At 41.1% G+C, this 13905-nt stretch overlaps 1 protein-coding gene across 1 annotated transcript in view; it reads left to right on the forward strand.

The window, feature by feature from the left end:
* GPC6 (glypican 6) overlaps nt 1-13905 on the forward strand; it is a 791687-nt gene that overhangs the window by 730856 nt on the left and 46926 nt on the right. Inside the window, exon 7 of the mRNA XM_059822469.1 lies at nt 1225-1254. Coding sequence (XP_059678452.1) covers nt 1225-1254 — 30 coding nt within the window. The remainder of the gene's footprint in view (nt 1-1224; nt 1255-13905) is intronic.

The raw sequence follows: 13905 nt of genomic DNA on the forward strand, positions 1-13905 counted from the left end.
ATGTAAAGCACCACCTGAGACACCCCAGAGTATCTGAAACATAGGACTGGCAGATATGGCACAGGACTAGAGGACACCAGTATGATTCTGGAGCCGCAGTGAGGAGTGGGTAGAATATGCTGCAGCATCTCAGGCAATTCAAGATACTTACTCTGAGGCAATTCAATCACAGCTTCACAGCACAGGACCTAAAAGTCAGGCTCTTTCTGAAGTCAATGGAGAGAGACACACATCTTCGGAGACTGATTCACCCCATCTGTCACAGACATCTCTCACAGATTGGGAAATGAAAGGCTCAACTGAGATAGCCACATGTAGATATGCAACACTGAGATGCCTCGGCATATCTAAGACATCTAACTGAGCTGGCATATAGGACAATCCTTTGGGATGTCCATGCCCTCCTGGACTGGCAGCTGAAGGCCAGGTAGGACACCCTAGAGGATGCCTGCTATGTGGCATCCAATTGGGAGAACAGAACTGAGCCCCAGCTTTTCTCTGCAAGTCCCTCTGGGTGGAATTCAGTTACATAAACATAGCCACCTAATGCTATTTGAGATGCCTATGGTCTTCAAGATGCGCAAATGTGAAAGAAAAGTTACAGGAGACCTGGCTGGAAGTAAGATGGAATACCTCAGAGCTACTAAATTCACTTTCTATGCCCTTATTTAGGTAACTGGATTCCATCCTATTTCTCTACTGACTGTAACAGAGGCAAAAATGAGGACTTTTCTGATTCAATAGAGATCCATAGTGTAGATACCTATAACCAGCTATCTAGATTTGCAGTCTAGATGACTGTAGTTTTTACTGTCAACAGAGATAAATAAAGGTCTTCTAAACATAGGTTTAGACAACTAAACTGAGATCAAATATTTCTAAAGCATGATTCATCTCATCCTAAAGTATACATTTAAACAGCGCAGAGAAGTCATTCCCTATCCCTCTACTACAAAGTGCCAAAAAGTAACAACCTTAGGCTAGGCATCTAGCAATTACACCTAAAGTTCAGTATGATAAATGCTGTCAGAAACTAAATAATTTTAACCACTGAGCTCAGCTGCTTCTGTAGAGCATGATCTGAGATTTCTCATTTAAAATCAACTGCTTATAAAGACTCGTTATCTTCTCTGTGGTTGCTTGTTTGGTATAACCTGTGGTTTATTTTGTTTTGTTTTGTTTTGTTTTTCTGTTCCCTGAATCTGTTTCCCTCTTGCTTCCCAGAGGACTATCTGGAGGACAATGCAACATGGTGTAAGCTTTGGTATTCTTATTCTTCACCTTCATTCCCATTTGTCTTTGTACAATGCTGGGCAAAACACTTCTTTAAGTTTCATCTTCACCATCTTTACTGTGTGTGTGTCTTGTAGGCTAAAATGCTAGCAGTTCTTTCTGTTACCTTGCATTCCGGCTGATTTAGTTCTGCCCAGTGCCCAGAGTTTCTGGTTCCTTCCAGTATTTTTCTCCCACTTCAAGGATGATACCTCACCCCCAGAAAGGAGCGTATGTACGCCCTCAGTAAGCTAAAAGCTGGCGTAAACATCCCCATGGTCTCAGACCCCACATATGCATGTGCAGCAATGCAGACACTGCAGTGGCATTCAGCTCTGAGTCCTGTGCCTTGAGATAGCGCTGGAGCAATGGAAACAAGTTCCCAGGCCTTCCTGGGCTCTGTCCCTAGAATTGCCCCTGTCTTGCTGTCCGATCTTGGGCAAATCACTGAGCTTCTCTGTGGGAGCTTGATAAGGCAGATTCCCTTATGCTTTCCAGCTTCGTAAGCTTTTGTGAATGTTAGAGGTCCCTGGTTTCAGACAGAAGGCCTCCTCGGCAGGGTTCAGCACAGCCCAAGGGGAAGGCAGAAACACAGCACCACGCAGATATGCATCATCTCACTTGTGAAGTACCTCAAAGCATTTAGCTTGGACTATTATATTCTGCTTCTTAGCAGGACTAATTAGTCTACAGAGAGCATCACGCTGATATAGCCATACCACCTCCTGCGTTTGAGCTGCCTCAAGTACCTCTGTATCCACCACATCATCACACAGCACAGTGCTGCCTTAATTCAGCTGGAATTTCTCCTGAGAACATACTGCAGCCTGGCCTGGCTGGACGTGTATAAAATAATTCCACATTTTCTTTCAGGAGGACATGGAAGCTTTCTTGATTTTCCACAAGGGAGCTGACGCACTATTAACCGTATAATACATAATGCACATGCATACTATGGAGATAGGCAACTGAGAAATTGGCCATGGCATTTTGCGAGTGATTTACATTCAAGTACAGTATAGTGGCTGCATAGATAAGTGGATGAGCATGCACCCAGTCTGAAAAAGCAAACCTTTCATGCTCTTTACCCTGGGGAGGGGAAGATATCGTGTCACTCTTCCCTCCTGCTTTCCTTAAAATAAAAGTAAATAAAGTCTCAGTTTCCATGAGCACAAGACCCTGAAACACTTTTTTAGGAATAAAGTGGGATGTATTTTAAGTGTCCATTCAGTCATATTTTTTTTTTTTAATTCCATTGTGTAATGATTTTTTTTACAATTAAAAAATGCAATAGTAACCTAACAAATCTGTTGTGAACAATTACTTCCCAGTGCTCCAAGACTACATGAAGTAGAAAATATGATTAAAAAAAAAATAATCTGCTTTGCATTTTAGCTATAAAAGACTAAAATTAACAGGACACTATACTATGAAGACATCGATCTGAATTGCCCAGGGAATTCTCTGAGGCACTTCTGAAAGTGGAGTTCATGTTTCAGTTTTGTTAGAATCCATTTAGTCCGGAGCCTAGAAATATTAAATATACGCAGTGATAGCACAATTTTCCTGAGATAAGATGTTTATTATCAACATTTTCTTTCTCAAGAGGCCCTAGAATAAAATCCAGTAGGTATAAATCTTAGAGGGTTTAAAATACTGAGATTAATTTTTCAAACACCTTCTGCGTACAGAGGCCATAGGGAAAGATACAAACAATGAGCCTGTAAAAGACTCCATAGCTCAGGAGGTTTTGGTCACACTCTTAAGAGTGAAGATGACAGGCTCATGCAGGTGTTTCAGAAGCCCACTGACTTCCCACAGGCTACTCCCCCCTCGACCCTTAGATGCTGTGCTGTTGGAAATGCCATTTCACCCTGTGTGATGTTAATCAGCAGGTAACTCCTGTAAGACATAAGCTCCTCCAGTTTTAGGTTTTGTGTGTTTAAACAGAGTCCTGTTTCTTATTAGCTGTCTGGATACAATACACACAATGAATAAATACGGTTTACAACATTTGTCGTGGTCCTTTAGCGTCAGATTTAGGATTTGCTTGGTTCTCCAAAAATAGGTGTTTGCTTAGTGTCAGGTTTTGTTTATTCCCAGTTTCTGTGTCACAGCAATTTCTAAGTAAGTTTAAGTCTGTGTGATCACTTTTTCCCTCATGGTTAATACCAGTTTCAGGTGGCAAAGGCAGATGAATGATGGTGGCTGTCAGAACCCTCCGGGGAGACCTGCCAGAGTCCTGTTTTTAAAAACGGCGATATTATTCCATCCCCCAGCTGAATGGTTCTGCATGCTGTTGTATCTGATGCATTGCATTCCTAATGCGCGTGAGGCGGTTACTAAGAGCGAGCTTTATTACAGTGGTTGTCTCTGTCTTCAGGTGGAATGGGTCTGCCTGCTGTTCGGACCCTGCTTAATATGAGCAAGGAAAGACCGTCTTCCAAGAGTAACAGGAAAGACAGATCTCTACTGTAATTAGTTGTCCAAAAACATGCACAATCTTGATTACCATGCAGTGTCTGCCTTGCCTGAAGAGTGATGTGTTGCCTGTCTCATTGAACACAGTGCCTGTTTGAACATCTTCTAAAAATGTACTTGTTAATGCTAGTTGAACTTCCTTTACCTGATGGGTGTGAAGACCCACTGAGATTCATCATCTCATTTCCAGAAAAGTCTTAGGGGTATGAATGGTATCATGTATCCCTGTTACAGAGATGGGGAATACAAAACTTGTAGGCAGAATCCACTCCTGATTACTAGACTTGTCTGCACACAGTAAGACAAGAAAATGGCACAGTCATGGGCCTTCAGTTGTTGTACGTTGAGAAATTATGTGATTCCTGAGCTTGACTATTAGGGTAAAGACAAGCAAGGTATATAGGCCAAAGTTAGCACATCTGTGTCATATCAAACCAGACTAACATGAAGTGGGATTTATTTGCCCTAGCTTTTCATGTTTCTAATGTTGTTATCAAAGTCTGAGCTATCACCTCATTCCTTCACTAACCGATGGAGAGAATTAGGCACCTCCAGACCTTGCTTAGGATACTCATTTGGACATGACAAGAATCTGAATTACCCTCTGAATTACCCATTTCTCCCCACTGAGTATGAAGAGAAGCTGGATTATTAGCTCAGACATCCAATTCATAGATGTCTAAATGTAACCGTAATGCTGGGCTTTGGAGTTAGGCTCCGCACAAAGGAGATTTTGGCCTATAAACTATATTGATAGATAGTTCCAATCATACTTCTAATCATACTCATCATCGTGATATCATCAGGTACCTAGAAGGATGGCTAGTCTCCAACAAAAATAGTTCATTAGGAGGCTGGACAAGTTTTATTCAATGGCAATTCCTCCTTTAAAATCCACTTCCTTTCATTTGATGTTTTAGCCTCTGCTCAATAAAGACTAGGGGGGTTTTTTTCAATATACAGAAAGTTTGTATTATCAGCCTCTGGAAGATGAATCTAAGCAGGAAATACATCAACACTGCTCTTTCAGCTGAAAGATAGATCACATTTCATTTCACAAGTCTGTGCATGAATCTCTGCAGAAGGAAAAGTGAATTCTTAATGTTCTTGTTAATGCTAAAGAAAGATAGTGACTATATAAACATCCTCTGCACTTTAGCATTTTGACATGATATTACAAGAAAAAATATGGTTTAAAAATTTGTAGCAGGGCTTGTGTCCTCACTTGCAGTGCATAAACCATGCTCATTTAGATGCTTCCAAGTAACATGACAGTAACAATGATGACTGACTATCTGCCTGGAAGGTGTTACACTGTGATGAATTTTTGTATTGTTAATATGCGTACAACCAACAAGTTCTAAGTCTCCATAAAAAAATGGATTTTGTAATATATCACCGATTCATTTACCACTAGAGAATTAGAGGGTCCTTTTGTGCAAGTGACTACAAACCTTGAAATGTCTTTTCAGCAACAAAGTTAGTTGTGCACAAGTGTGGATACCAACAGAGAAATTAAAGCTTTGGTAATTTCTGAATTAATTGCAAATAGTGATTCTCACTCTCCAAAGAAAAATATGTGTTATACTTTACTGGCAATTAGTTTTCTCCAGACTTTTGCAGCTATTTTTATTTTGCTAGACTGCAGCACACAGATATATTGTGAACTCATAACAGGAGTGTGGAATGACGGACTCCACTTATAACAAATAGTAGGTTACAGCAGACTGAAAACTGATTTCCCAAGCCAAACATCTCATACATTTTTCTTTGGCTGTAATAGACAGAAATTGACACTTTATGGACTTTTATGTGTATTACTAGTGGTTAGAGGGGAGGTAAAATACAAGGACTAAAAAGGTTTACCTTCATACAAATAGTGACCCTTTTGTGAACTTTCTTTAGTCAAAAACAAATATTTTACATTAGGAAAGATTTCCTATATTTTCCTCCTGCTTTTACCTCCCATCCTGCAATCATATCAGTGTATCAGTCTAGGTTGTTGGCATAGTAATACAGGATGCTTCTATAATGCAGCTGCCTGTAAACAGCAAAGCCTGAGTGGCTAGTTACAGATATTCATTGATGGAAAGCCAAGATGTTTAATAATACTGGGGAAGGGGGAGGGAAAGGATTCATCATATCTAATTTTATCCATCATGTCGTGGTTTAACCCCAGCTGGCAACTAAGCACCACACAGCTGCTCGCTCACTCCCCCCCTGCCCCAGCAGGATGGGGGAGAGAATCGGAAAAGTAAAAGTGAGAAAGCTCATGGGTTGAGATAAGAACAGTTTAATAAATGAAATGAAATTAAAAAAAAATAATAATAATAATAATAATAATGATAATAATAATAAAAATTGTAATGAAAAGGAAAACAACAACAACCAAACAAGACAGACAAGTGATGCAAATGAAAACAATTGCTCACCACCCTCCAACCGATGCCCAGCCCAAGCAGCGGTCCCCCAGCCAGATTTCCCCCTAGTTTATATGCTGAGCATGACATCATAGAGTATGGGATATCCCTTTGGTCAGTTGGGGTCAGCTGTCCCACCTGTGTCCCCTCCCAACTTCTTGTGCACCCCCAGCCTACTCACTGGGGGGGTGGTGTGAGAAGCAGAAAAGGCCTTCACGCTGTGTAAGCACTGCTCAGCAGTAACTAAAACATCCCAGCTTTATCAACACTGTTTTCAGCACAAACCCAAAACACAGCCCTGTACTAGCTACTATGAAGAAAATTAGCTCTATCCCAGCCAAAACCAGCACACATCATCAAGTAAGGACAAGACTAAGGTTGTACATCTCTTAGCAGACTCAGCAGCACTTTTTGGATCCTAGGTCTGAGTGTAGGCCCTAGCAGCATCACAGTTCCGCGTTAGGGCAAAATGTATAGCTCCCATATTACCACTCCAGCCTCTTAGTCACCATGGAAAACAGGAGAATACCTGCAACTTGCTTCAGCAGATCCCGCTCTGGACACTGGCATGTACTGAGGTACACAGTAATAGAGAACTCCAGCTACAGGATTAGGACTACAGTATGGACTGCCTCCACAACTGGTTAAGAAAACAGGCATTTTCAGAGTGTAATTCCCAGTCTAATGTAGACATCTCCCAGAGACTGCATGAATAGTTCCCTGGAAGTGCCAGTGTTTCTCTGTCAATGATGAAGAACTTCAGGCTTAACAAGATATTTAGCTTACTGAAGGCTAGAGCTGAGTTAGATTAACCCCTGCTGAGCAGTCAATACCTGATTTCTCCACAAAGAGCCCTACCGAAGTAAATGTGACTGAGGCTACTAGAATTTAGGACTTAGGTGTACTCACTGGGGACTGAGTAGATGCTCACAAGTTCACCATGTTCTGATGGCTTTGCGATCTGGTGGCAGCAATCATAAATGACCATCATGTACATGTCTTTGTTGGTTTTCTTGGGTTGTGCTGCTTCTGCACTGAATGTATGTCATATACATGTCATTTCTGGTACATAAAAAATGGAATTAAGTGTGTCTTATTCAATGCCTATAATACCAGTGGTCTCTGGAGCTGGGTTTGTTAATCTCCCACGGTAGCAATGGAGAGCTAGTCAAGGTGGTCAATAATAGGCAAAATTCACTTGCTGAAACACAAGTGCCTTGTGCCAAGTGAGACGACCTGAACTATCTAGGCATCTGGAAGGAGCTAACAGATGTGATAAGGGCCTTACAGATGTTCTTCAGTCTTCTGGATGCTCCAGAGGACTCCAAAATGGCATTAGATTCATTTATTTCTGTATTGAATGAGGGATATAGGAGCTACTCATAACACCCTAAATTAGACCAAAATGAGGCAGCTGGCCACCTAAATAACTCCCTAGACTCCACTAAGAGGTCATAGGCTGTCTAGGGCCTTCACATGAGGGTCTCAGGTATGGTGCAGGACCTACTGGAGACCTGTACTGGCATGTGGAAGAGAGGGAAGGCCTCCAAAGGCAGTGGATACCTGTGTGGAGGCAACTGAATCCCTCTCCAGGTCTCCACTGTCTGTGGTGGGGTTCTTTGACACCCAGCTCACATGTCAACACCCACACTGACAGCTTTTAAATTCAGGCAAGACTAACTCACTGCAAGAGCCTGACGGACAACTGACATCATTGCTATTCATTTGTATGGGAGCAAACCACATTGCTGATACACAACCAGCTCTTAACAGTCCCTAGGATAATTGCCTTTGCTTTAAAGTGCTGGGAATTTTGCTTTCCTATTATATATTTGGACAGCATAAATACTATATAGGAATGCAAATGGAAACAGACTGGAATGAAAGTTGGTTTTCTCCTTAAACATTGAGGCCCATAAAAATTTCCAGTACATAATAATGTACTGTGTTACCTAAGTAACTGCTACAGCAACTAAAGTAAAAAGCTAATTGCTTGAAGTACATTGCCTTTTTTAATATAATGTACCTACAGCGCTCATATATTAGAAGTGTGATATACATGCAGAAATAACAGGAATTTGAGAAACGCATTTCTTCTGCTGAAAAAACAGCAATCACTTATAGAAAAAAAATCCCCTGCATAATAAATTAACCTCAAAGAAACTTCCTTGTCCATGATCTCACAATTAATGTTAATGGGCTTAAAAATCAGAAAACATTTATAATCTTAGAAATAATATGTACATAAAAATCCTTTCAACTGTTATTCATTCATTCAGCTGAAATCAGGTTGACCAAATGCAGGTATCTAACCCTAGAGCTAGCCAAATAATGTATCCTTTACTGTCAGCTGAGAGAAATAAGTGCTTTCAGGGCACAGTTGATCTGAGCTACTTTAAAAATGTCTATTGGACTAAGATGCACATGCACCCTTCAGTTCCTGTTTCTCACCACTGACTGCAGAAGAGTTCGTAGCTCAGACGTGGACACTGACATCCTGTGAGATGAATTTCATTCTCAGACTGTGTCTTATGGAGCTCACGGTCTACAAACCTGGATAGACTGTGAAATTACTATCACACGCCTTGACAGTATGTCTGCTTCATTTGTTCTGGCAACAAGGGGTCACCCTGTGCTAGGCATTGAACATGTATTAAAAATATGTTCCTGTCATGAACACCTTAATGAGATCTTTCTTTCAGGCATTCTTTTCTTCTGAAGTAGAAGATGCAGGGTTCCCAGTCATTGCTTATTGTCTCTGTATGATTTTCTAATCATCCATTTGCATTACGGAATGGAATGATCCAGAAAAATTAATCAGCTCTTTCTGTAAAGCATGATCTTCATAATATCCAAGTTGATAAAGTCTGAATTGGTAACCTGTTTGCCCCACAAGGGAAAGAGGAGAAAGTTGACATAGTCCTCCCTTTGTCACTTACGCTGGAGGAATTCAGTTCAGATTACAACTCCAAGTGCTAAGCAGTAGAGAAGCAATGCTGTCCAGGGTACAGGACTCCCAGAGACTGTGAATACTCTCCTCTTCATGAGGTACAGAGAACTTTCGCAAGTAGTGATCGGACTGGAAAACCATGGCTGTATTCAATCTCAATTGTCTCAATCCCACCCAGCTCCTAATTCCCAGGCCATTTAGAGTTCACCCAGGTAAATACCTTTGTTGTTAGATGGAAAATGGTGAACTCAGCTCCTCTCTGCCTGCAGAGAAAGGCCCAGCTTCATCACACTTTTCATCGTCATCCCTTGCTTGATAAAAATCAGTGTGGCAAAACTGAGTCCCTTAAAAACCTCTTTTATCATGAAATCAGCTGGATATAGACAGATAGGAGAGGGATTGATTGGAGAAAAAATACTGCCTGTGACATGTGCAGCAGCTCACTCAAGAATGTGACCAGCTGCAAATTGACTTGGTAATGTCCTGGGACAAAACCCCTGGAATTCTCAAGCTAGTTGTGGAAGCACTTTTAAAAAATCCTATTTCCCACAGGCTGTAATGCTGATTTATTTCTGTGATAAAATGTGAAATAACACGGCTGGCAAACACTCTTTCAGAAATCTAGAAAATAGTTAATGATATATAGGGACATATTCTTCAATGTCATTTGTTCCTTAATGTCTCCCGATGGCAAAGGCACCATAATCACTTCAAGGCCACTCATCCCCATGCTAAAACACTCTCTTGCCTCTCTCAGCCATTCACTTTATCAGAGAGGAACCAGAGATTAGAAGGTCATCATTGTAAGAAAGACGATGTGACCAAGATATTTCTGTGCCTTATAACCACCTGAAGATTTAACTCTGGCCTCCTGCACCAAATGACCAAGGCTGCCCTCTCACTCTGGGATATGAACCATACTCTGCTGGTACTCAGTGGATGCTAAGGACACGAGCAAGTTGCTGAATTTTGCACCCAGACAGGTGCACACACGCATTCTGGAAGCTCTCCAGCAAATACAAGTCAACTTACCAGGCTTTCAGGAAGGGCTCAGCTGCTGCATGTTGACCACGCAGCTGAGTTTAGACCCACACCTACATATTTTTTCCCCATTTGAAGCACTAGAGTGTCTGAAGCTTAGAAAATCTGAATTTGCTTTGCACTTGTTCAGGTAGCCGTGCCCTAAACCAGCCAGGAATGTTTTGTCATTTTTCACTGTTAATAGTGACAAATAACAGGATTAACCACACTAAGGTTCTCTTTAGGATTTATTGCACTTCTGAATGCAATGTTATCTGGGTTTGAGACCTTACTCTGCTAGCTGTTGGCTTGCTGAAGTGTTTTCTAACAAAGAAAGCAATACTCGCCCTACAACCCAGGCTAATGACTTCCAGCAAGGAGTCCAAGGCTCAGCCTTCATTTGCAGAATTCGCCATTTAATTTTAATGGACTAAATTGCATAGCCAGGGGAAATGTGCACTGATAAGAACGTACCTGTGAATGCTTCATTCTCGCTGCACTGGTGGAAGTTGCCATAGTAACTTATCAGGATAAGTTAATCGAGCTTTGCCTGTTATCAGAAACCAGACGAAGCAAAGAATCCCAACTACGGATCTTTAGGCAGCTCTTAAAAGCCAGATTGAAGTTCAGCTAGAGGTAAATAGGTAAAGGGTCTGTCAGACAGAAATCATAGATGTAATATGTTGGTATAAAGGAATTACAGAGGAAAATGGGGAGATGAGGCAGAGCATGGAGCGGTTTAGATTTTTATTGCTAATATTTAAATCTTTTTCTGGTTTAGAAAGTATATTTATTTAAATAAGATTCTGATATTCCATATGGTTTGCTCCATTCCTTATGTGACTACCATATCATATTTGCTTAGTCAAAGCAATTTCTCTTCTCTACTCAGTCTTATGGGGGTCTGCCCAGCACAGGAGAATCGAATTGTCCTAATTGTCTTTCATATGCCATCATTTACAACCTCCAGGAACCCACACTCACTTTCTTTTACGGTACCTGTCTATGGCTGGGTGGTGATTTGTGAAGGAGAAAGGCAACATGATTTTCATGGGCCAATGTGGGGATCTATGCTAGACTTGCAAAAAACTTGTTTCATGGAGTATGACAGCCACCAAGAAAGTGATGCAGAGAAAGGTGCTGGATTTTCCACCAAGGGTACCCTGGAGCACGAGGAGGAGGGGAACAGTACGGAGAGGCCTGAACAGCTTTCACCATGTTGTGAATATACAGGCAGGGAGGTTCAAGGTGGCCAGGAATTTCAGTTCTGGGAATTGACTGCATGCTCATGTGCAAGTTCAGGGAACATCAAAGCCCTTGAGGCCTTTGCTTGGGAACACAAAGTGTGTTCTTGCCTCCTTCTATCCCCAGCAGCCAAAGAGGGCAAGCAGCAAAGTTGTTATTTTTTCCTGTATGTGCAGTTTTTAATTTACCTGTAGGATTTGGGTGTGAAAAGCCATGATGACGTGTGCAAGAAGGTGCCTAGTGCCCTGCGCCTACTGAGAAGGGACGGCAGCATAGCGCTGCAGCCTGCTAAAGATATCCCACAGCTTTGAGTGCAGAGCGTGCCATGATGGCTGCCAACACGGGAGTAAGCTGCTACGCTGCACTGCAAATTCAGGGGAGGAAAGTCAAAATCATGAGCCTTGGGTAGCCCACTTATGAGTGTAGAAGGAAAGCCAAGAGGTGCTTTTCACCCATACAGTCACCAGCTTTTAGCCTTTGGGGTGCACCATACAAGACAGCTTGAGCTAACTTTGCTTTTCATCGGAAGAGGTACTAATCCTGAAAGGATCCACAGGCATCAAATGAATTTGAATTTCAACAAGCTAATCAGAAAGCCAAAGGTTAGCCTGGCTTAGGAGGGTACCAAGCATCCATCTAGTTTCCATGAAGAGCACTCATCTGCACATTTTTCTTTTGATATTTTGCCAGGTTTTCCTAAGTAGAAGAATAAAAAGAGATAAAATTGCTAAAACCACCTTGAAAGGAAGTGTAAACATTGCAGAGATTTGGCTTGCATAGTACATTTCTTAAAGGGCTGGAAGTTATCTGTGGGATAACGTGGGGCAAGTTATATCTTCTGAAAATAATTGAACCCAAGAAGCATGTCAATATAAAAGGAGGATGAGTAAACCAGTTCAGATAAAATAAAAAGTGACTCTACCTTTTCTCCCACACCTGTTTGAATTCAAACATTTTGTGTGTTGAAAAAATCATGGGACTTTTTCCTTATTTATTTTTATGGATACAATCCTTTTTAGGGTTCCTGACAAGATGAAGGATCAATTAATCTAAGAACTGTACAAACACATAGCTTTACACCAAGAACTTGAGTCAGACCTTGACCATCAAATCATATTTCTTTTGAAAAGCAGTCAGGAGATATGAATAAGGCAGATAATTCTTATATGTTTCTTCTTTATCTGGTTTTGGTCAGGACTAGAAACAGAAATAAGCAAATAAATGAAATACAGGAAGTTCTGACCTAGTCTGCTATCTCAGGTGGAAGAAGAATTGCAGCTGTATTTTACAGATTTCAAAGGTTCAGAAAAATGAAGTGCTCCAGTTTTGGGGTGGTTCTGAACTGCATTCTGAAGTGCAGCTTTTAAAAAAAAATCATAGCTGGGTGTCTCCTTGCTTTGATGCATAACACTGCAGAAGCTGGAACACATTTGAAGGTCTGCATAGTCCAGGCAAGAGTCCTGGAGAATGTCACTCCCAGTTAGAGACAAACTTGCAGAAGGATTGCTCTGAGAGCAGTCTACTGACTGCCGTGGTGCTTTGCATCTTTCTAGTTCTCTATTTCTGCTGTTTGAATGACAGCTTTCGGCTTATCTGCTTGCATGTTGTAAGTCGAATCTTAAAGAAGTTATAGTCACAATGGTAAAGTTCTCCTGGATTTTAATGATGTACCCTGTGGTCTCCTTCATTTTTTTTTTCTTTTTGTAACTCTTTTGACACAGCTTTGCCTTCCTCTTGAACCTGCAGTGGAGTTCTAACCCTTTGCTTTATCCATCACAGGCTGTAGCTATGCACACGGTAGCCAAGTTATAAATTCAGCTTCACAAGCAGTTGTACTGTAGAATAAAATAAGACAGGCAAAGCATCTGTAAGAAACAAAACTTGTTTCGATGTAAGTGCCTTTGATCAGCAAATGTGGCAAGGGCATGGGGAAAATAAAGAGGCTTATCTTAAAATAGGACATAGTTTAAAGTCATTCCCAGTGTGAAAGTATTCTCTTTGCACAGCTGAAACATAAATGATGTAAGATCGATGTTAGATGTTGGCTAGGCTATTCTAAAAAGGAGCCTGTAGAAAGTGCATTAACTGATCACCGCCAATGAGTTTGCTTGCTGTATGCCTCAAGACAGAGAAATTGAAAGAGCATGTAAAACTAGGAGCAAGTTGATGAAGAAATTATACTACAAAATGACAGGAAGAAGACAGGAAATGTAATGACCACTATAGGCTGGTTCAACTGGTTGTTTGAATTAAAATGATTATATATGCAGCCTCAGGAAATAAAAACTCCCATTCCCTTCAACACAGTTTATAAAGTTTTGCTCCAGTAATGAAAAATGGAAATGAGCCTCTCTAATGAATTATAGCAATTACCTCTCTGCTGGGGCAAGGCAAATATGAATCCTGTCACATTCCCCCAAGAAAAGAAGCACTGTGTGCTGTTATTCACCACACACCTCCAGAAATTCAACAACATTTTCTTATTATTGTTTCTCTGAAGCACGAGGGTGCTCAGCT

This window comes from Gavia stellata, chromosome 1 (genome assembly GCF_030936135.1).
Source record: "Gavia stellata isolate bGavSte3 chromosome 1, bGavSte3.hap2, whole genome shotgun sequence".
In the NCBI taxonomy this organism is placed as follows: domain Eukaryota; kingdom Metazoa; phylum Chordata; class Aves; order Gaviiformes; family Gaviidae; genus Gavia; species Gavia stellata.